Source organism: Chelonia mydas, chromosome 1 (assembly GCF_015237465.2).
Source record: "Chelonia mydas isolate rCheMyd1 chromosome 1, rCheMyd1.pri.v2, whole genome shotgun sequence".
Lineage (NCBI taxonomy): Eukaryota > Metazoa > Chordata > Testudines > Cheloniidae > Chelonia > Chelonia mydas.
The window spans coordinates 57,286,030-57,307,026 of record NC_057849.1 but is presented as its reverse complement, the minus strand read 5'-3'; the positions used below and the strand labels follow the sequence as shown (position 1 = coordinate 57,307,026).

At 40.2% G+C, this 20,997-nt stretch overlaps 1 protein-coding gene across 9 annotated transcripts in view; it reads left to right on the top strand.

Moving 5' to 3' along the window:
• Positions 1-20,997, top strand: part of FNDC3A (fibronectin type III domain containing 3A) — a 202,150-nt gene that overhangs the window by 74,047 nt on the left and 107,106 nt on the right. For 6 of the 9 annotated variants that reach the window (XM_037893504.2, XM_037893497.2, XM_043533044.1 and 3 more), the window contains one exon: positions 13,768-13,843. In XM_037893504.2, the coding sequence (XP_037749432.1) occupies positions 13,768-13,843 (76 nt within the window). The other 3 variants (XM_043533073.1, XM_043533059.1, XM_037893507.2) reach the window with 2 other exon arrangements.

Sequence of the window (20,997 nt, the reverse complement as noted above, 5' to 3'; positions counted from 1 at the left end):
GATTTAGTTGCTATGGTGACATGATACATTCGTGTACAGCAGGAAGCTCACTGTACATTGGCTAATTTGATAGGAAGCAAGGCTTGAGGTAGGTATTGCTGACTATACTGATAATTGGTCATACCTTTAACATCCTGCCTCTACATGTGTTATGGATGCACAGCTATAGAGAAAGATAAAGAGAGATACTGTAAGGAATGGAGTTTAGGCTAGGTTGCTCTGTTAAATAGAGGGAGGCCAGTGTCTGGCACGTCAATGAAGATAACCTCAGTTTTTAGTGAATGGAACAGATTGGAACATCCGGAGTGGTGACTGTTGAATCTTCCTTCACCCTTTGTCAGTGTGGTAGCACCAGTTGAATGAGAGAAATAAAAGGATGCGAGCCACAGTAAGTGAAAGTGCTAAGGCTTTTGAATGGTTTACTAGATTAAGCATGTCAGTAACTAACATCTTGATTGGAGCTGTTAGCTGGTTTTCACAGTGGGAAAAAATTATTTGTTATGTGTACGTGCCCTGATAACAATGAGTGTAAACCATGGCTCTGCAAGGAGGTATGTTTGTATTATGTTTTTTTTCCCAAGATCAAACAAAGAAGCCAAATCTGAATGTATTTCATCTTATCACGGACAAGACTGCTAGAGATGCACTATGTGCATTTTATAGAGGACTTGGCTGTATCACCCGTTAAGCAAGATAAGTGGAGCATTTTAAAAATCTTTACAGTTGGAATCACTAAGCACATTAGCTGTAGCTTTGTTCTAATTTGTAAACTGTTTTAAAATTAATTTACATTTTCACTGTCTGCCTGAAATACTTCTGATTAATATTGCTGAGCTAATTACATTTGCAGCATTTTTAGACAAAGCTCTATAGAGGACCATTTTTATATTGCTGCAGTTTTACTAGTGTATTTAAAGATGATGCAATTTGAATACAAAATGTTTTCCATCATCTGTTCATTTCTGTTGACAACTGTTTGCCAGTTACTCAGCAGCTGTATTTATGAAATACTTAATATAGAGGCTTTCATGTTAAAAAAATAATGTAGCCCTTATCTCTACTTTTGCAGTAAAACACCTAGGAGAGGAATGTTATTTCTGCTTTTGCAGACCTTGGTCATGACTGGTCTTTTTAAATTGTGGTTTCAGAGTGCTAGAGAAATATACTTTATCCATATTACCTTTAGCAGTTACAACTAGTTAGCCTGTTTTAAAAAAAGAGAGAGAGAGAGAGAGCTCTGCTTTTCAACAGCACGATGATTTTTTCCCATTTGTAATCAGTCCTATTAACAGTAGCTGTACCTCTTACCTTACTGTATCTTTCATTTGAATATCTCATACCACAGAGCTGGGTTACATCAGAATATATTTCTTCACAATATTGTCTGTGACTTCAGTCATAAGCAAAGTTAATGTAATAAAACGGAATATTTTCTGGTTTCGTCCCTTTAGTAAGAAATATTGTAATTTGTTATTGCCCTATACCTATTCCACCACATATTCCAATAATTTTAATAGTGATGCCAAAATTTGAGTTTACACATTCCTATTAAAGACCACATTGTTTTGTCTGTGCCATTTATGTTTCTAGTGATAGATGTATCAACTTTTCCATTACAGATTAATAACTTGCCTGTAAAAATTCATCCCAAGGTGTAACTTGATCCTAAAAACAAAAATTTAAAAATTTCTAAGAACGAATTTAGCCAGTTTTATAAGGATATGTCATGTCTGAACATCCCAAAACTGGCTCATTCCCTCCCTCTCCCATATATAAATAATTTCTACTTCAAAAATACCTCTTCCACCAAAACTAAAGTACAACTCTTCATGATTTGCTGTTCTTGTGATGACATAGGGTGCTAGTTTGTGGAGAGAACAGAGATTGCGCCCGCTATTCACATGTACAATTGTGTCATGAGCAAGACTGTAGGACATGAAATAAGGGGGTAGTGATGTGTTTAATTTGCTCAGGCTTAGAGCCTGTATCCACAAACTATTAGTTTTCTCTTCAAAGGACTGATGATCCTTTGATTTTGGAGAGCTGTGTTAGATCAGGAATCTGACAGCCATGGTGATGTCCCCTTTCATTGATACAAGTTCAAAAATATTTCCTATCTTTTGGGTTTTCATTTTGTCTTGTGCCTCAGTAAATATAAAGACATCATTTTTGAAAGTGAAATGTTGCTGGTTGGAAGTCAACAGTATAGACTAGCTTCAGAAGCCCAAGCTACCTTTAAAAATTGTTACTCTGTTCCACACTAACTACTTTATTACAGCTTTTAACTGCAGATACTTGTGTCTATATATTCTTATCGTATAATCACTTTCCGTCTGAGAGTTGTTGTATTTTAAATACATAGCCCATTGTACATTGTAAAAGATTTTGAAGATGTTGCTATGAGTACCAAACCTGTAAACAAAATTTGGCTAAATCGTAATTGGGTACCTTGATATTTAAGTTTATGTTGGCTTAAGTTATTAGCCCTTAGTATGATCATCATATTTCAACTCTGCCCGTTTTAAAATACACCTATCACAAAATAAGAGTTACCTAATAAAAACAAAATTCAAATAATATTAAGACTCCAATTTAACCTCACTATGCAAGGAACTCTCTCTTCAGTGCACCTTGTTGAGCCCATGAATTGCAGAGATCTCCTTAAATCAGGTGGATCTTCATACCACATGTGCTGTTGTGCTTGTGCACAATAGAAAGGGAGAAGGTTAGAGGTGTAGCCTTAACTGTGGGTCTGATTGCTTTTGACCATTTGAACATATATGAGTTTGTTGTGATACTTTTCCTGAGATAGTTGAATTCAAACTGCTCAGAGCTAAACTCTCAGCAGGAAAGAGATCTGTTAAAACACCACATTATGGCAGTAGTATTTCACTTTATGTACATTTTTTTCAAATATCTCTGCATCTGGAAAGGTGGTGGATATATATCTTCCTGCATGCTGATGGAGAGAAAAAATTGAGACATCACTTCCCCTTTTTAAAAAAAAAAAAAAAAAAAAAAAAAAAGTGGGTGGCTTAATTGTTTTTCCAGAGTCCATCAGTTGTCTTCAGTTCTTTTGGCTGGCTAGACTCTTGTTTTGACCCTTTGGGCCTGATTCTGAGAACTCCCTCTGCACAGGGTACTCTGGGGAGCAAAAGAGAGAAAATGTATATATTTTACTATGAAGTGTCCTATGCTAAATAGTTAATCCTGACAAAGGATTGGGGAGATATTTTACTGAAGTAAAAAGGCTTGATTCACTATTGTCACTTTGGTTTTATCACTGGTAGGTAAGGTCAGCATTTTTTAAAATAACCCCAGAAAGAGGTTTAATCCCTGCTTTCAATGTAGTCTGAACTATGGAATGATGCTGCCGTAAAACTGGAGTGACATGGTGAATCAATCTGTTTTCCTCTTCTTCCCCTTCTCCTTCCCACTCACCAAAGCCTGGATTAGCAACTTTGGGTATTGCATGCTTCATAGTAAAGTCTATACATGTTGTTCTTTTTTGCTCACTGAAGTGCCCTGTGAGTAGCAGGGGTTTTCACCTCTTTAACTGACAGACAGTACTTTGTACAAAGAAGACCTGTGATTGTGGTTTATCCTATTTTTTCCTTAAATGGCCAGGAGGCCAAGAGTATCTGAGAAAAAGTTGCTCCAGCTACTGAAGTGTACGTACTCCCCCTGTGGTTTCACCAATCTTATGTTGCTTTTAGGGCTGTTGAGCTATTAAAAAAATTAATCGTGATTAAGCACATGATTAAAAAATTAATTGTAATTAATCACACAATAAAAAATTAATTGTGATTAATCGCACTGTTAAACAATAATAGAATACCGTTTACTTAAATTTTTTAGGATTTCTACATTTTCAAATATATTGATTACAATTACAACACAGAATACAAAGTGTATAGTGCTCACTTTATATTTATTTTTCATTACAAGTATTTGCACTGTAAAAAACAACAGAAATAATATTTTTCAATTCACCTAATACAAGTACTGTAGTGCAAACTCTTTATCATGAAAGTTGAACTTACAAAATGTAGAATTATATACAAAAATACTGCATTCAAAAATAAAACAATGTATAATTTTAGAGCCTGCAAGTCCACTCAGTCCTACTTCTTGTTAAACCAATCGCTTAGACAAACAAGTTTGTTTACATTTTCAGGAGATAATACTGCCCAGTCCTTGTTTATAATGTCACCTGACAGTGAGAACAGGCATTCGCATGACACTGTTGTAGCCGGAATCGCAAGATATTTACGTGCCAGATGCACTAAAGATTCATATGACCCTTCATGCTTCAACCACCATTCCAGCGGACATACATCCATGCTGATGATGGGTTCTGCTCAATAACAATCCAAAGCAGTGCGGACTGACACATGTTCATTTTCATCATCTGAGTCAGATGCCACCAGCACAAGGGTGATTTTCTTTTTTTGGGCTCTGTAGTTTCTGCATTGGAGTGTTGCTCTTTTAAGACTTCTGAAAGCATGCTCCACACCTCGTCCAGCTCAGATTTTGGAAGGCACTTCAGATTCTTAAACCTTGGTTCCAGTGCTGTAGCTATCTTTAGAAATCTCACAGTGGTACCTTCATTGCATTTTGCCAACTCTGCAGTGAAAGTGTTCTTAAAATGAATAACATGTGCTGGATCACCATCCAAGACTGCTATAACATGAAATATATGGCAGAATGTGGGTAAAACAGAGCTGGGGACATACAGTTTTCCCCCAAGGAGTTCAGTCACAAATTTAATTAACGCATTATTTTTTTAACAAACATCATCAGCATGGAAGCATGTCCTCTGGAATGATGGCTGAAGCATGAAGGGGCATACGAATGTTTAGCATATCTGGCACGTAAATACCTTGCAATGCTGGCTACAAAAGTGCTTTGCAAATGCCTGTTCTCAATTTCTGGAGACATTGTAAATAAGAAGAGGGCAGCGTTGTCTCCTGTAAATGTAAACAAACTTGTTTGTCTTAACGATTTGCTGAACAAGAAGGAGGACTGAGTGGACTTGTAGGCTCTGAAGTTTTACATTGTTTTATTTTTGAGTGCAGTTATGTAACAAAAAAAAACTACATCTGTAAGTTGCACTTTCATGACAAAGAGCTTGCACTACAGTACTTGTATGAGGTGAATTGAAAAATACTATTTCTTTTGTTTATCATTTTTACAGTGCAAATATTTGTAATAAAAATAATATACACTTTAATTTCAATTACAATACAGAATACAATATATATGAAAATGTAGAAAAACATCCAAAATATTTAATAAATTTCAGTTGGTATTCTATTGTTTAACAGTACTTGTATGAGGTGAATTGAAAAATACTATTTCTTTTGTTTATCATTTTTACAGTGCAAATATTTGTAATAAAAATAATATACACTTTAATTTCAATTACAATACAGAATACAATATATATGAAAATGTAGAAAAACATCCAAAATATTTAATAAATTTCAGTTGGTATTCTATTGTTTAACAGTGCAATTAAAACTGCGATTAATCGCGATTCATTTTTTTAATCACGATTAATTTCTTTGAGTTAATCGCATGAGTTAACTGTGATTAATCAACAGCCCTAGTTGCTTTCTTTCCTTTTTAGTAGCTGATGGTGTTCTGAGCCTAGCAGCCTGTTAATCATGTGTCCTGTTGTAGGTATGGTGGATACTGAGGTAAAATTAAAAAACAACAACAAAAAGAATAGAGTGAGTATGTTCTATGATTCCTTATTTGGACAGAACCTTTGTCTTGATCAATCTAGTTCAGACATTTGGGTCTGTCTAGATCCTGCTTTAAAACCCAAACAAAAAAACTCGGGGGGAACACAACAAAAAACACGACAGCACCACCACAGATCAAGGACATCCCAAAAGTCCCCAAAGCATCCAATTCCTCCTCGTCCTGGTTGACTTTTTCTCCCAGGTGCCTTTTTTGTAATGGAGACCCTGTACTTAAACTCACTAAGCAATGTAGGAGAATTTTTAATGCTCTCTTAATCTGAAACGTGTCTTCCTGTGTATCTCCAATTGTCTGACTCATCCAAAATTTATCTGCCTTGTTTTGAATCAACCCTGGCTATTCAAGTCCCTTTCTGTATTTTAACTAAGTAAAACTCCCCAACTGGATGGAGTCTCTCTCCATCTGAACTATGATGGTAGGTTGAAGTCAGTAAAATCAGAACTGAAAGTGAACTTGGCAGCATATTCTTGGAAATCTCATGGCTGAGAGATAAATTGAATCAAACTCTTTCCACATCTTAGGCATTAATCCATATGTGGGCTAGTTTGATACACAGTATGAGTTAGTGATACTGTACATATCTTCTATCTAAGTATGCAATATGAATTGAGTAGCAAAGTGTCACTTTGTTTGTTTGACATACAGAGCTAAGCATAGAATCTACTGAGGGGTGAGAAGAGGGAGTTGAGCAATGGGGCCAAATTGAGGGTACATTTACACCACAAATTAAGGTGTAATTGTAGCATGGTAGGCATATCTGGTATAGGCTACCAACCCGAGTATATTCCCTGGATCCCCAGTGGGCTTGTACTGGAGGCAGATAGTCAGTGAAAGAAATCTTTCCTTCCACATCTTCACAGCTTTTGTTACCCATACTAGCTAAATTAAAAGTAGTGCAGTTATGCCTACACATGCTGCAAATACACCTTAATTTGAAGTGTAGAGGCACCCTTAGGAAGAGAAGACCAAGTTAAGAGGTTGCAAAGAATTCCTGACTAAAAGCATAGTCAGCTAAGATAAGTAATTTGCCATTATTTTGACTTCAAAATTATAGCTGAGGCACATTAACACAGTAAAGGGACAGACTTGTTGCATTGCTCTTCAACCTATGATCAGAGGTCTGACACAGAAGATCCAACTAAACCATGCATTTACACATACATTATAATTACTATGTAATTTACTGTGGTGAATGGTGATAGATAAAGAATTTGAATATTTGAATTTATAATTTTTTAAATCGATGTATTATGTGTGGGACACTGCTTAATATCAGATGGAGAGCGGTGAACCCCTGGTCATAGAACCTTGACATGGACGCTATTAAAGGGACTGAGAGAACCCTTCCCAACCAGGAGAGCACATGTATGTCCACTATCATCAATTTATTTGTGACAATATTGTGGTGAAATGTTGGTAGAGGACAAAAAATTAAAGACTAGTAAATTCAATAAATGCACTTTGTAGGCATGAAATACTGCTTTATCTAGGATGGAACCCAGTATTTAACTTCAATACAGCATTCAGCTCGCTGTTAGTTTAAAACTTCCTTTCACTTCAGGTCTCAATGTTCAATCCCATGTGTGTGACTGGATCCCACTCTGATTAGACATCCTAACATATGAGTCACCACAACCATGCAGCCCCTGTTGGAGCATAGAACTGATCTACTGAGGGTCAGGCAAGGAAGAAAGAGATGATCTTGAAGTTTAGATACATCAGGAGTCAGGAGGCCTGAGTTTCTATTCTAAATTCTGCTGTAAACTTCCTGTGTTACATTGAGCACTGTGTTCTCTTTGAGCACAAGTACAGTACTACCTTAATTTTCTTGTATGCAAAATAATACTTACCTATCTCATAGGAGTGTCATAAGTCTAAGTTGAGATCTTTTGGGGGAGGAGTAGGGGAGGGGGCGAGAATCTTAGATATCTATGTTGTCCTTGGGTCTTAATGTTAAGTACTGTTTTACTTGCTTTGAACAGCTGCATGAGTCTGAACAGTGATTCTTCTTTGAGTGCTTGCTCATATCCATTCCCATGTAGGTGCACGTGCTGCGTGCATAGTCACCGTAAGGTTTTTCCCTCAGCGGCATCTGTCAGGTCAGCTCTGGTGCTCCCTGGAGTCGCGTCCTCGTGGCGCGGTATATAAGGGTCTGCTGCCCCGCTGCCCCCTGATTTCCTTCTTTCCACCTCTAATGGTCGCTGGAACTGCTCGTCCTTGCTTTGCAAGTACTCTCACCAGTGGACTTTTGTCTTTTTCTCCTGTAAATAGTTAAAATTTCAGCTGTTAGTTGTTACAGACTAGTTAGTAGTAGTAGAGTAGGACCCCGCTTAATGGGGTTCTTCCCTGACACCGGGACATGCCTCGGTCTTTGGGGTATAAGCCGTGTGAGGCTTGTCACAAGCCTATGCCCATTAGCAACCCCCACTCGGCTTGCCTCAAGTGTTTGGGTGAATCCCATCTGCATGACTCTGCAGGATTGTAAAAGTTTCAAACCCCAGACCCCGAAAGAAGGGGACCAGAGACTTAAGTTCTTTCTGATGGAGGTGGCTCTTTGCCCTCCCTTGGAGCCAAGTCATGCCGACTCAGCATCAAGCACCTATGCCTCTGTAAGAAGCGCACCAGCTTCTTTAAGAGAGAGCCACCACAGCCTGGCCTCTCCGGCACCATGGAGGGACTCCTCATCTGCGTCCTGGGACTCCCGGCTCCACCAAAGTTCGCCCAGCAGAGGAGGTCAGCTCACATGGCACTGATCCCATTCACTGATGCCGCAAAAGAAACAACACAAAACAGACAGGGTAAGCTCCCCTACTCCAAAGCCCGCCAGTCACAAGGAAACTGGCAAAGTGACATCCATGCAGGGCCACTCGGGCTCAACAGCTGCCAATTTTGTACCGTCGACAACGGCCCCAGTGAGGGGGCCGTTGAATACAGTGCCATTGAACTCTCCTCTGAGGGAGAGCCACAGGAGTGCAGGACTGGAGCTTCCATCGGTGCCATGAGACGTTCTAGGCAGCACAGGTCTTAATATCCCTATCGGTACTGCCATCACCAACCAGGTGCTATCCAGCACTGGAGGCGAGAGCAGCTATGGCACCAAGACCACAGGTGCTGTTGAAAGGTAAGCCGGCAATGATGCAACAATTACAAACTACATGACAGCAATGTTCTATATAAACAGACAGGGTGGAGCATGTTCCTCTCACTTATGTCAGGAAGCCTTCCACCTTTGGGAGTTCTGCATAACCCACTCGATCCATCTTAAAGCCTCTTACCTTCCAGAGGCCCAGAACATGTTAGCAGATCATCTCAGCAGTTCCTTCTCCATTCACAAGTGGTCCATTTGACCGGAGGTTGTGAGGCACATATTCTAGAGATGGAGAACTCCCCAGATAGACCTGTTTGCGACAAAGTACAACAGGATGTGTCTGCAGTGCTGCTCCTTTCAGAGTCACATTCCAGGCTCGCTCACAGACACGTTCCTTCTCCCCTGGAAGGACCATCTTTTTTATGCATTCCTACCCATTCCGCTCATACACAAGGTCCTGCTGAAGGTCAAAAGGCACATAGTGAGCCCGATGCTGATATCGCTGGCCTGGCCATGTCAGCACTGGTTCACCACTCTCCTGGACCTCTTGGTGGAAATAGCAGTCACGCTACCTGTGTTTCCAGATCTAATCTCTCAGGATTATGGATGTCTATATCATCCAAATCTCAAATCCTTCTGTCTTACAGCCTGGAAGCTCCATGGCTGAATCTCTTTGGAGTTAATGTGCTCGGGGACGGTTCAAGAGGTTCTGTTAGGGAGCAGAAAGCCATCCACAAGGGCCACTTACATGGCAAAATGGAAAAGAGTCTCGATCTGGTCAGTACAGAAAGGGGTCTCACCCATCTGAGCACCAATACCATGTATTCTGGAATATTTGCTACATCTGAAACAGCAAGGGATGTGGGTGTCTCCGATTAAAGTACACCTAATGGCTATCTTGCCTTTTCACCCAGGGTGAGCGGCAGGTCCATTTTCACTAATGTGCTTTGTAGCCATTTTCTTAAGGAACTGGACAGGCTGAACCCACGGGTGAGGCAGCTGATCCCACCTTGGTACCTTAACTTAGTACTATCAAGACTCATGGGAGCCCTGGTCAAGTACTTGGCAACATGCTCTTTGCTTTACTTGTCATGGAAGGTGGCCTTCCTCGTGGCCATCACCTTGGCCAGGAGTGTCTCGGCAATCAGGTCCCTTACTTTGGAACCACAATACATAGTTTCAGAGTGGTAGCAGTGTTAGTCTGTATCACCAAAAATAATGAGGAGTACTTGTGGCACCTTAGAGACTAACAAATTTATTTGGGACTTCATCAGATGCATGGAGTGGAAAATACAGTAGGCAGGTATATATACACAGTACATGAAAAGATGGGAGTTGCCTTACCAAGTTGGGGGTCAGTACTAACGAGACAATTCAATTAAAGTGCAAGTGGGCTATTCTCAACAGTAGAATACCAAGGGAGGAAAAATGACTTTTGTAGCGGTAATCAGGCCAAAGTGATCAGGGTGGCCATTTCAAACAGTTGACAAGAAGGTGTGAGTAACAGTAGGGGAAAATTAGTTTTTGTAGTGACCCATCCACTCCCATTCTTTATTCAGGCCTAATTTGATGGTGTCCCATTTACAAATTAATTCCAGTTCTGCAGTTTCTTGTTGGAGTCTGGTTTTGAAGTTTTTTTGTTGAAGAATTGCCACTTTTACGTCTGTTATTGCGTGACCAGGGAGATTGAAGTGTTCTTCGACTGGTTTTTGAATGTTATAATTCTTGACGTTTGATTTGTGTCCATTTATTCTTTTGCGTAGAGACTGTCCGGTTTGGCCAGTGTACATGGCAGAGGGGCATTGCTGGCCCATGATGGCATATATCACATTGGTAGATGTGCAGGTGCCTATCCCTGCAACAAACCCCGTTGGCAACTCTGTCCGCATATCTATTCAAGGGTCACCATCATAGGACCTAACCACATCAGCCACACCATCTGGGGCTCGTTCACCTCCCTCACTCAGAGCATATGGACACACAAAGGGGCAGAATTAAGGTTGCAGAGTCAGCTGTAAATATGGCTTTTCCAAGCTATTGAGTTCTTGACTTTGCAACCTCAGTAACTTTCTTTTAACTTAGTTTTTGGTTTGTGCTTTTTATTGTAATCTGTATAGAGATGTAGTTAAATCCAAATGAGCAGATATGGTTATCTAATGATAAAGTGTAGAAGGAAAAAAGTATCCCAAGAACATAGTGCTTTGGTAATCCCTGTATACTGGAAGAGTGAGACAGAAAAGCAGTCATTGAAAGAGTGGTCACAGGGTTAGCAGGAGATTGGAGAATGAGGCAAAGATAGTATTATCACAAAAGCTAAGGGTGAATGGACTATGCAAAGAATGAAAAGTAGTGTCAGAGGCAGCTGGAAAGGTTAAGGAGTGGGGGTGAGAATGGAGTAGAGACGCTAAGACTTCACTAGGATGAAATAAAATAAACCATGGAATTCAAATGCTTTATAAACATATGTCTAGGTAGTTTTTTAAAAAATCCCTGAAATTACAGTTTTAAAATCTATAAACTAACAATGCAAAAAACTTAGTGGAGAGTATAATTATTTACCCTGATAGTGTACGTCAGTGGTTTGTAGATAACCATGAGCCCTTTAGTGGATTTCCTTCTACTTGTCACTTTTTTTCGTACAAGTGTAGCAACATACACAAGGTGTTCTATGCAATTGTCACTTAAATGCCTGACCTGTGCACTCCAGGCCAAATTCTGCTCTGTTGAATATATATAAATTTGGAATAATTCCATAAACTTAACTGAGAGCAGAATTTGGCCCTCCATCTCAAATATAAAATGTGTCAGAGACATTCATGAAAAAAGTTCTAGAATATGGTGTGCTGTTTTCATTTGTATATTTTGTATAAAACATTCATAGATTTAATGTATCATACATTGATAAAATGGCATTCACATTTTAAAAACAAACAAACATGTAGCCATTTAGTTCCAGCAGTCTGGGAGTTTTTCGAAGGCAAGTAACGCCGGTAACAAATGGAGAGTTGTAGAGTGTGTGAAAATATGAACTTGAATTTTTTTAAAAACAGATGTTTAAAGTTAAGCCAAATCTGTATTTAGGCACTGAAATAAGTGGCCGGATGTTGAGTGCTGAGTATCTAGTAACTCCCATTAAGTCACTATTAAATCAAGATTAAAAACTGTGATTTATTTTTTTATTTTATTTTATTTTGTTTAATTTGTAAAGGTAATCAGCAAAACGGGGGAAAGGAAGTGCTTTTGTCCCTCCCCACCCTCTTTCTTCTCAATGAGGTATTAAAAAGGTGGCCTGAATGGTTGTGTTTTCTTTTGGAGTTTTTGGGGAGAGGAGGATTATTAATTGTTTTTAAATACTTTTTCTTACTTTAAGTTAGAAAGTCAGACTTTGTTTATTTTATTTGGAATACTCTGCACTGCTTCAGAACTGGCAGGATTATGACATTGTAAGTACCAAGAATGTGAGCATTTAGCAATTGTGCAGGGAAGGATTTCAGTTTAATCACTCCTTAATTTAAATGCCCAGAAAACAGTTGTGAGGTAAGATCTTTGTGAAAGTTTCAGTACCATTGCCTCTTCAATGGAAAGCTGATAAAGCTCTGTCTTCAGTTTCTAGTCCTCCAAGGTGTCCTCCAGCAAAACAGGAAATTGTGGTTTATTATTCCTAAGGTGAATAAACAGGCAGGGGGGAAAAAAACACTTTAAATTTTTGTCCAGCCTTTATTTAGTACACCATAAAAAATAAATAAAAAAGCACAAACCCAATTTATTTTCCTTAGCATGTTAATTTTTAATGTCCAGGACACTGGTCGATAGTATGTATTAAGATATATTGCATTGTGGTTTATGTGAGACAAAGGACAAATACCATGTTTGGACAGACCCAAATGTCTGACTAGACTGAACAAGACAAAGATTCTGTCCAAATAGGGAATCGTGCAGTACACTCACTCTGTTCTTTTTTTGTTTGTTTTTAATTTTAATTAGGTTCTTTTAGTAATTATAAAGCCTTTCCCACAGAGAAAAGGCAGGCTAATAATTAAAACGCAAAAGGCTGAAGAGGTTGCCGATTTCTGGTTTTGGTACAGATCAGTCTTCCTCTGTTTATTTCAGTTATCAAGTAATGTACAATTGATAGAAAAGCAAGATGGTTTTGCAACATTTGAATGGGTAAACAGATTTCCATGATTAAAAATATACATACAATGTTTGATGCTGCACATCTGAAGCTCTTACTCTGTCATTATTTATGTAATGCTTTATCTATTAACGAAAGTACAAACATACTAGCACTGTGAAAGGAAAGAAATTGCACAATACTTCGCTCATGCTGAGAGCTGTTTGCCAAGCAGTTCATAGAGTCATAGAATATCAGGGTTGGAAGGGACCTCAGGAGGTCATCTAGTCCAACCCCCCGCTCAAAGCAGGACCAATCCCCAATTTTTGCCCCAGATCCCTAAATGGCTCCCTCAAGGATTGAACTCACAACTGTGGGTTTAGCAGGCCAATGCTCAAACCATTGAGCTATAAGCCTTCTTTATGAAGCTATCGATAATGTTTTGATTAATGTCCAAGTTAATAGGTCATATGTATAGTTGGAATAATATAACATGAAATACCTCTTTAAATTTCACGAGCAATCCAGAAAGTAAATTATGTAAAGTTACTGCATCAACCATTTGTTGGTTTAATCTTTGAACTTTCAAAATGTTTTACATAAAGATTTATATTTAAGTCATGTGTGTACCTTTATGTTAACTTAATTCATTTCTTTCTGGGAAGAAGGTAGCAAGCAAGCAGCGTGCTATGGAAAGAAATGTATACATTAAATGGAAGAAAGATGGCCTGTTGGGTGCACTGGGTTATGTGATGCATTCCTATGTAACAGTTTCAAACACCTTTTTATTTTTAAGGTTATTCTGGTGCAAGTTAATCCAGGGGAGGCTTTTACAATAAGAAGAGAAGATGGACAGTTTCAGTGCATTACAGGTAAGGTTAATAATGTATTTCCTTGATATTCTCATTTTATTTTAGTATAAACAGAAGGTATTGCAAGAAATTCTTTCATTGTGTAAATGTGTGGTTTTTGAAGTTGTAGGAAGGGGATTGATGAGGATATGATTTAAAAATAGTTTTATAGAAGATTCCAGTTAATGCTAGTGTGTAGTTTTTTTTCTTTTTCACTATCATAACCATAACCAGTGCATTTTTACATGTATCATGAAATTAAATTCTGCAAAGGAAATTACTGTAAAGTCTACAGTGCAGATGAAGACATACCATAGCAACAATTATGGTTTTGCTTATTTATTACATGCAAATCTCAGTTTTAGAATTTAAAGCTGTAATTTGGTTTTTGAAAGTTACTTACTGACTCTGGAAACCGTTTGTTTGGCAGTCATTTGAAGGTAACTGTAAAATTAATCCTGGGGATTTTTAAGGTAGAGAAGAAAATGTAGCAATGAACTTTTTTAAAAAAATGAAATCTTCATTCCGCTTGTGGAGGGTATTAAACGGTTCCTACTATAATAGCAGCAGGACCAGGAAGCAGTGACTATCACAGCAGTCCATGAATGTACAGGGACCAGTTGTGAGAGTAGCAGTGCTTCTGGCATTAGACTGGCCTCTGTGCACCTGGTCTCCCTGTGCTCACCAATGCAGGTGTGGTATAGTACTGTACTACTTAAAAAGTTGGCACTAAAAGGACATTAATCTGTAAACTTCATGCATTCTTAGAGGCACTTACTCTTTACTCTCAGAGAACAACTGCTATCATGGTAGAAACATAGGCCTGGATGAACAAAAGTATTTAGGTGCCTAAGTCCCTGTTTTAGGCACACAAGTCCCAGTTTCAGGACCACTGTGAAGCACAAAACTCCCACTAAACCTTGTAGGCGCCTACGTTTTTGTAGTAAAAGTTTCCCAGGTACCTGTGTTTCTGCCTCTGTGCATGCACACTGCTGCCTCCCTTAAGTCTCCTCCAGATGCCTATCTCCTGCCTAATCCCCAGAGTGATTTGCAACCCAGAGGAAGATAGGCATTCGGTTGCCTAAGGGCTTGTCTTCACTTAAAGCACTACAGTGGCGTTGCTGTAGCGCGTCAGTAAAGACACTACCTACGCTGAAGGGAAGGGGTCTCCCATCAATGTAGGTACTCCACCTCCCTGAGAAGCGGTAGCTAGATTGATGGGAGAATTCTCCCATTGACCTTCTGCTGTCTCCAGGAGGGGGGGGAGATAGGTCGATTTAACTGCGTCACTCAAGGATGTGGACTTTTCACGCCCCCTGAGCGACACAAGTATACCAACCTAATTTCCTAGTGTAGACCAGGCCAGAGTTGCATGCAAATTCTGATCCAGTAGACAACCTCTGCCATGCCTACCAGATCACGTCCCACAGGTGAGTTCACACAAAATAGTTTGGGGGATGGCAGAGGAGGACTACCCTCGGAATTTTTACCCCAATGGTTAGGGTATACAAATGCCCCTCCTCCTGCAAGTGAGAAGAGATATGAGCAGGGATTTCTACCATTGAGCTATGGGATACTCTAATGTGGGGCTCCCTCTGTCTCTCCTGTTGAAGCTTTTGCACTTCAGATAAATAATTAAAGAATAATTTGGGACAGAAAGAGAGCAAGCACAAGCATGAGAATGATTCTATAGCTTTGTGGTAAGAGCACTCATCCAAGGTGTGGAAGACTCCGGATCCAGTGTTGCTACGCAGTGACTATCCAGAGTGCAACAGCTTCATCAGCGTAGGCACATAACTCCAGAAACGTAGTCACAGTTGAGAATCGCAAGCAGAGATCGGCACTGTCCTTCCCTAGATTTAGGTACCTATCTCCATGAGAGAGTAGGGTTCAGCAAACACCCCTCTCATCAGCATCTTCCATTGGCTAGAGTAGGTGGCTCCCTGTCCAGCATGCTGGTTTTTGTGAATCACAGTCTAAGACTATGTCTACACACAATTAGACACCCACACCTGGCCCATGCCAATTGATTCAGAATCGTGGGCCACAGGCTGAGGAGCTGTTTAATTGAAGTAGACTTCTGGGCTTAGGCTGGAGCCTGGGCTTTGGGATCCCGAGGTGGGAGGGTCCCAGAGCTCGGGTTCTAGCAATTAAACTGCCTGAGCCCCAGGAGCCCGAGTCAGCTGGCATGGGACAGCACTAGGTTTTTATTTGCAGTGTAGACATACATTTAGGAATCTCTGTGTCCCTATTTATTATATTGGGAGCGTAAGTGCCTAACTCAGGCTTTGTGAATTGCAGTAATTTTTCTAGATGCTTGAAAGTTGTGACTCTGAACATCACAACCCCTAACCCTTTTTGTGCATCCAGGCCCATATTCTTTTTCTTTTTAAAAAAAAAATGTAGTCTCAAGCCCTACTATTAGCATGCTCTAACTTGTAGAATGTCACATTGGAGAAATGAAATCTTACTCACATTATAAGAACATAAGAATGGCCATAATGGATCAGGCCACTGGTCCATCTAGCCCAGCATTCTGTCTTGCAACAGTGGCCAGTCCCAGATGCTTCAGAGGGAGTGAACAGAAAAGGGCAATTATTAAGCAATCCATACCCTGTTGTCCAGTCCCAGCATCTGGCACCCAGAGGTTTAGGAGCACCCAGAGCATAGGGTTGCATCCCTGATCATCTTGGCTAATAGCCATTGCTGGATCTATCCTCTATGAACTTATCTAATCCTTTTTGAACCCAGTTATACTTTTGGCGTTCACCACATCTCCAGACAATGAGTTTGACAGATTGACTGTGCATTGTGTACTTCCTTATGTTTGTTGTAAACCTGCTACCTATTAATTTGATTTGGTGACCCCTAGTTTTTGTGTTATGAAATGGGTAAATAACACTTCCTTATTCACTTTTTCTTCACACCATTCACAATTTTTAGACCTCTATCATATCTCCCTTATTTTTTTCTTTTCTAAGCTGAACAGTCCCCTTTGAAATCTCTCCTCCTATGGAAAATGTTCCATACCGCTAATCGTTTTTGTTCCCCTTCTCTGCACCTTTTCCATTTCTAATCTATCTTTTTTGAGATGGAGTGACCAGCACTGTACATAGTATTCAAGGTGTGGGCATACCATGGATTTGTTGGTATCTTAGCATGATGATACTTTCTGTCTTATTATCAATCCCTTTTCTACTGGTTCCTAACATTCTGTTAGCTTTTTTGACTGATAACCACATTGAGCAGATGTTTTCAGATAACTATCCATGATGACGCCAAGATTTCTTTCTTTAGTGGTAACAGCTAATTTAGAACCCATCATTTTGTATATATAATTGGGATTATTTTTTTCAATGTGCATTACTTTGCATTTATCAACATTGAATTTCAGCTACCATTTTGTTGTCGTCACCCAGTTTTATGAGATCCCTTTGTGACTTTTTGCAGCCTCAACTATCTTGAGAATTTTTGTATCATCTGCAAACTTTGCATCTTGCTGTTTACCACCTTTCCCAGATAGTTTATGAATATGTTGAAAAGCAAAAGTCCCAGTACCAATCCCTGGGGGACCCTGCTATTTACCTCTGACCATTTAAATAAACTGACCATTTATTTCTCTCCTTAATTTCTCATCTTTTAGCCAGTTACTGATCCATGAAAGAACCTTCCCTCTTATCCCATGACTATTTATTTTGCTTGAAAGTGTTTGGTGTGGGACGTTGCCAAAGGCTTTCTGAAAGTCCAAGTACACTATATCAACTGGATCACCCTTGTCCATATGCTTGTTGACCCCCTCAAACAATTCTAATAGATTGGTGATGCATGATTTCCCTTTACAAAAGCCATGTTGACTCTTCCCCAACATATCATGTTAATCTATATGTCTGATCATTTTGTTCTTTACTATAGTTTTGACTTGTTTACCTGGTACTGAAGTCAGGCTTACCAGCCTGTAATTTCCTGAATTCCCTCTGGAGCCTTTTTTAAAAATTGGTGTTACATTCGCTATCCTCCACTCATCTGGTACAGAGATTGATTTATGCGATAGATTACATACCACACTTAATAGTTCTGCAATTTCATATCTTAGTTCCTTCAGAATTCTTGGGTGAATGCCATCTAGTCCTGATGATTTATTACTGTTAATTTATTAATTTGTTCCAAAATCTCCTCTATTGACACCACAATCTGGGGCAGTTCCTCGGATTTGTCACCTAAAAAGAATGGCTGAGGTGTGGGAATCTCCCTCATATCCTCTGCAGTGAAGATGGATGCAAAGAACTCATTTAGTTTTTCTGAAATGGCCTTGTCTTCTTTGAGTGCTCCTTTAGCATCTTGATTGTTCAGTGGCCCCACTGATTGTTTGACAGGCTTTCTACTTCTGATGTACTTTAAAAAAAATTGATGTTAATTTTTGTATCTTTTTCTAGTTGCTCTTCAGATTCCTTTTCGGCCTGACTAATTTTACTTTTACACTTGACTTCCAGAGTTTATGCTCCCTTCTACTTGCCTCAGAAGTATTTGACTTCCCGTTTTTAAAGGATGTCTTTTTTTCTCTAACTGCCTCTTTTACTCTGCTATTTAGCCATGATGGCATTTTTTGGTCCTCTTGCTGTTTTGTTTTGTTTTTAACTTGGGGTATAGATTTAGTTTGAGCCTCTATTATAGTTTCCATAGTATGGTTTAAATTAGGGGTGAACAAACTTTTTGGCCCAAGGGCCACATCTGGGAATAGAAATTGTATGGTGGGCCATGAATGCTCACAAAATTGGGGTTGGGGGGGAAGGGGGAGGGGCTCTGGTTGGGGGGGTGGGCTCCAAGGTGGGGCCAGAAATGAGGAGTTCAGGGTGCAGGAGGGGGCTGTGGGCTGGGACCGAGGGGTTTGGAGGGCGGGAGGGGGATCAGGGCTGGGGTAGGGGGTTGGGGTGCAGAAAGGGGTGCAGGCACCAGCAGAGGGTGCGGGCTCTGGGGTGGGGCTAGGGATGAGGCGTTTGGGGTGCAAGAGGGTGCTCCAGGCTGGGATCGCGGGGTTCGGAGGGTGAGAGGATGATCAGGGCTGGGGCAGGGGGTTGGGGCATGGTGGGAGGCTCAGGGGTGGAGGCTCCGGGCGGCACTTACCTTAAGTGACTCCCGAAAGCAGTGGCATGTCTCTTCTCTGGCTCCTATGTGGAGGCACAGCCAGGTGGCTCTGCACGCTGCTCCGTCCTGAGGCGCCATCCCTGAAGCTCCCATTAGCTGTGGTTCCCAGCCAATGTGAGTTACAAGGGCGACACTTGGGGTGGGGGCAGAGTGCAGAGTGGAGCCCCCTGGCTGCCCCTATGGATAGGAGCCATAGAGGGGACATGCCGCTGCTTCCGGGAGCCACGTGGAGCAGCCCCTGACCCTGCTCCGCAGCTGGAGCAGGACCATGCCGCTGCTTCCGGGAGCTGCGTGGAGCGACCCCCTGACCCTGCTCCTAGCTGGAGCGCCGGAGCTGCTGCTTCCGGGAGCCGCGTGCAGCGTCCCCTGACCCTACTCCTCAGCTGGAGCGGGGCAAGCCTCAGATCCCACTCCCCAGTGGGCACTCGACGGCCCGATTAAAATGGCTGGCAGGCCGGATGCGGCGCAGGCCATAGTTTGGCCACCCCTCATTTAAATAGTTTCCACGCAGCTTACAGGTATTTCACTCTTGTGGTTGTTCCTTTTAGTTTCCATTTAACTAGCTTCCTTATTTTTGTGTAGTTCCTCCTCTTGAGGTTAAATGCTATTGTGGTGGATTTCCTTGCTATTTTCCCCTCTATAAGGATGTTAAAAAATTAATTTCATTATGGTTACTGTTACCAAGAGGTTCAGCTTCATTCAGCCCTTGGACCAGATCCTGTACTTCACTTAGGACTAAATCTCCCCTTGAAGGTTTCAGGACTAGTACTCCAAGAAGCAGTCATTAATGGTGCCTAGAAATTTTTTCTCTGCATCCTGTCCTGAAGTGACATATAAATCCCCCGTTATTATTGGGGGGTTTTATTTTTGTAGCTTCTCTGATCTTCTGGAACATTTCACAGTCACCATCAGCCACCTGGTCAGCTAGTCGGTATTATATTCCTACTGCTATACTATTATTGTTCAAGCATGGAATTTCTATCCATAGACATTCAATGGTACACTTTGATTCATTTATGATTTTTACTATATTTGACTATGCTTTCTTTCATATATAGTGCAACTCCCCCATGAGCACAAACTGCTCTGTCATTCCTAATATCCTGTTATTACCGTGTCTCATTGCTTATCGTCGTTTCACCATGTTTCTCTGATCCCTATATCAATATCCTCATTTAATACCTGGCAGTCATGTCCACCCATCTTAATATTTAGCCTTCTAGTATTTCGATGCAAACACTTAAAGAATTTGTCCATATTTAGTTATATAAGTGAGTGGGACTCTTTTTCGTTTGACTGTTTCTCTTCAGCTCCAACCTGTACTTTATCAATTTCTGTCCTCTTCCCTTTACTAGAATACAGGGACTAAGGGATGTCTCTGTCCAAACTGTGTGGTCCTTGCACCTGTCAGCTTTCCGCCAGCCCTTAGTTTAAAAACTCCTTACTGCCTTTTTAATTTTACATACCAGCAGTCAGGTTCCATTTTGGTTTAAGTGGAGCCTATTCTTCCCATATAGGCTCCTCTGTGGCTTCACAGTGATTGAAATATATTTCTGTCAGTTTCTGACTTCATATATCAAACATGATGTCCTCTCCATATCCCCTTTATTCCAGTTCTTCCTCTTACATAACAAGACCATATTATGTTGTTATGGGGTCATAAGATGTACACGGTTCTGTAGGCAAATATTTGCCATAATTCTTTTTTAATTACATGAAAACTTTTTTCTTTATTATTTTTATTTATTTTACACGCATAAATAAGTCTACAAATATTTGAAGTGTTTATACATGAAGAAGGGAGAAAATATTTGTCATAATAAATGGGAATGTAATTAGGACAGGAGTAGGAGATGAAATTTAATGGGATGAAATTTTAAAGGGAACATTTAGGCTCAGTGTCAGGGGGGAAACTTTCAGACAGTGTGATCTATGAGCCTATGGAATGATTTCCTAAGGGAAGTGGTGAAAACACCTTCACGTGACATGTTTCAAACGAGACTGGAGTAACACTACTAAATGTTCTATTGGGA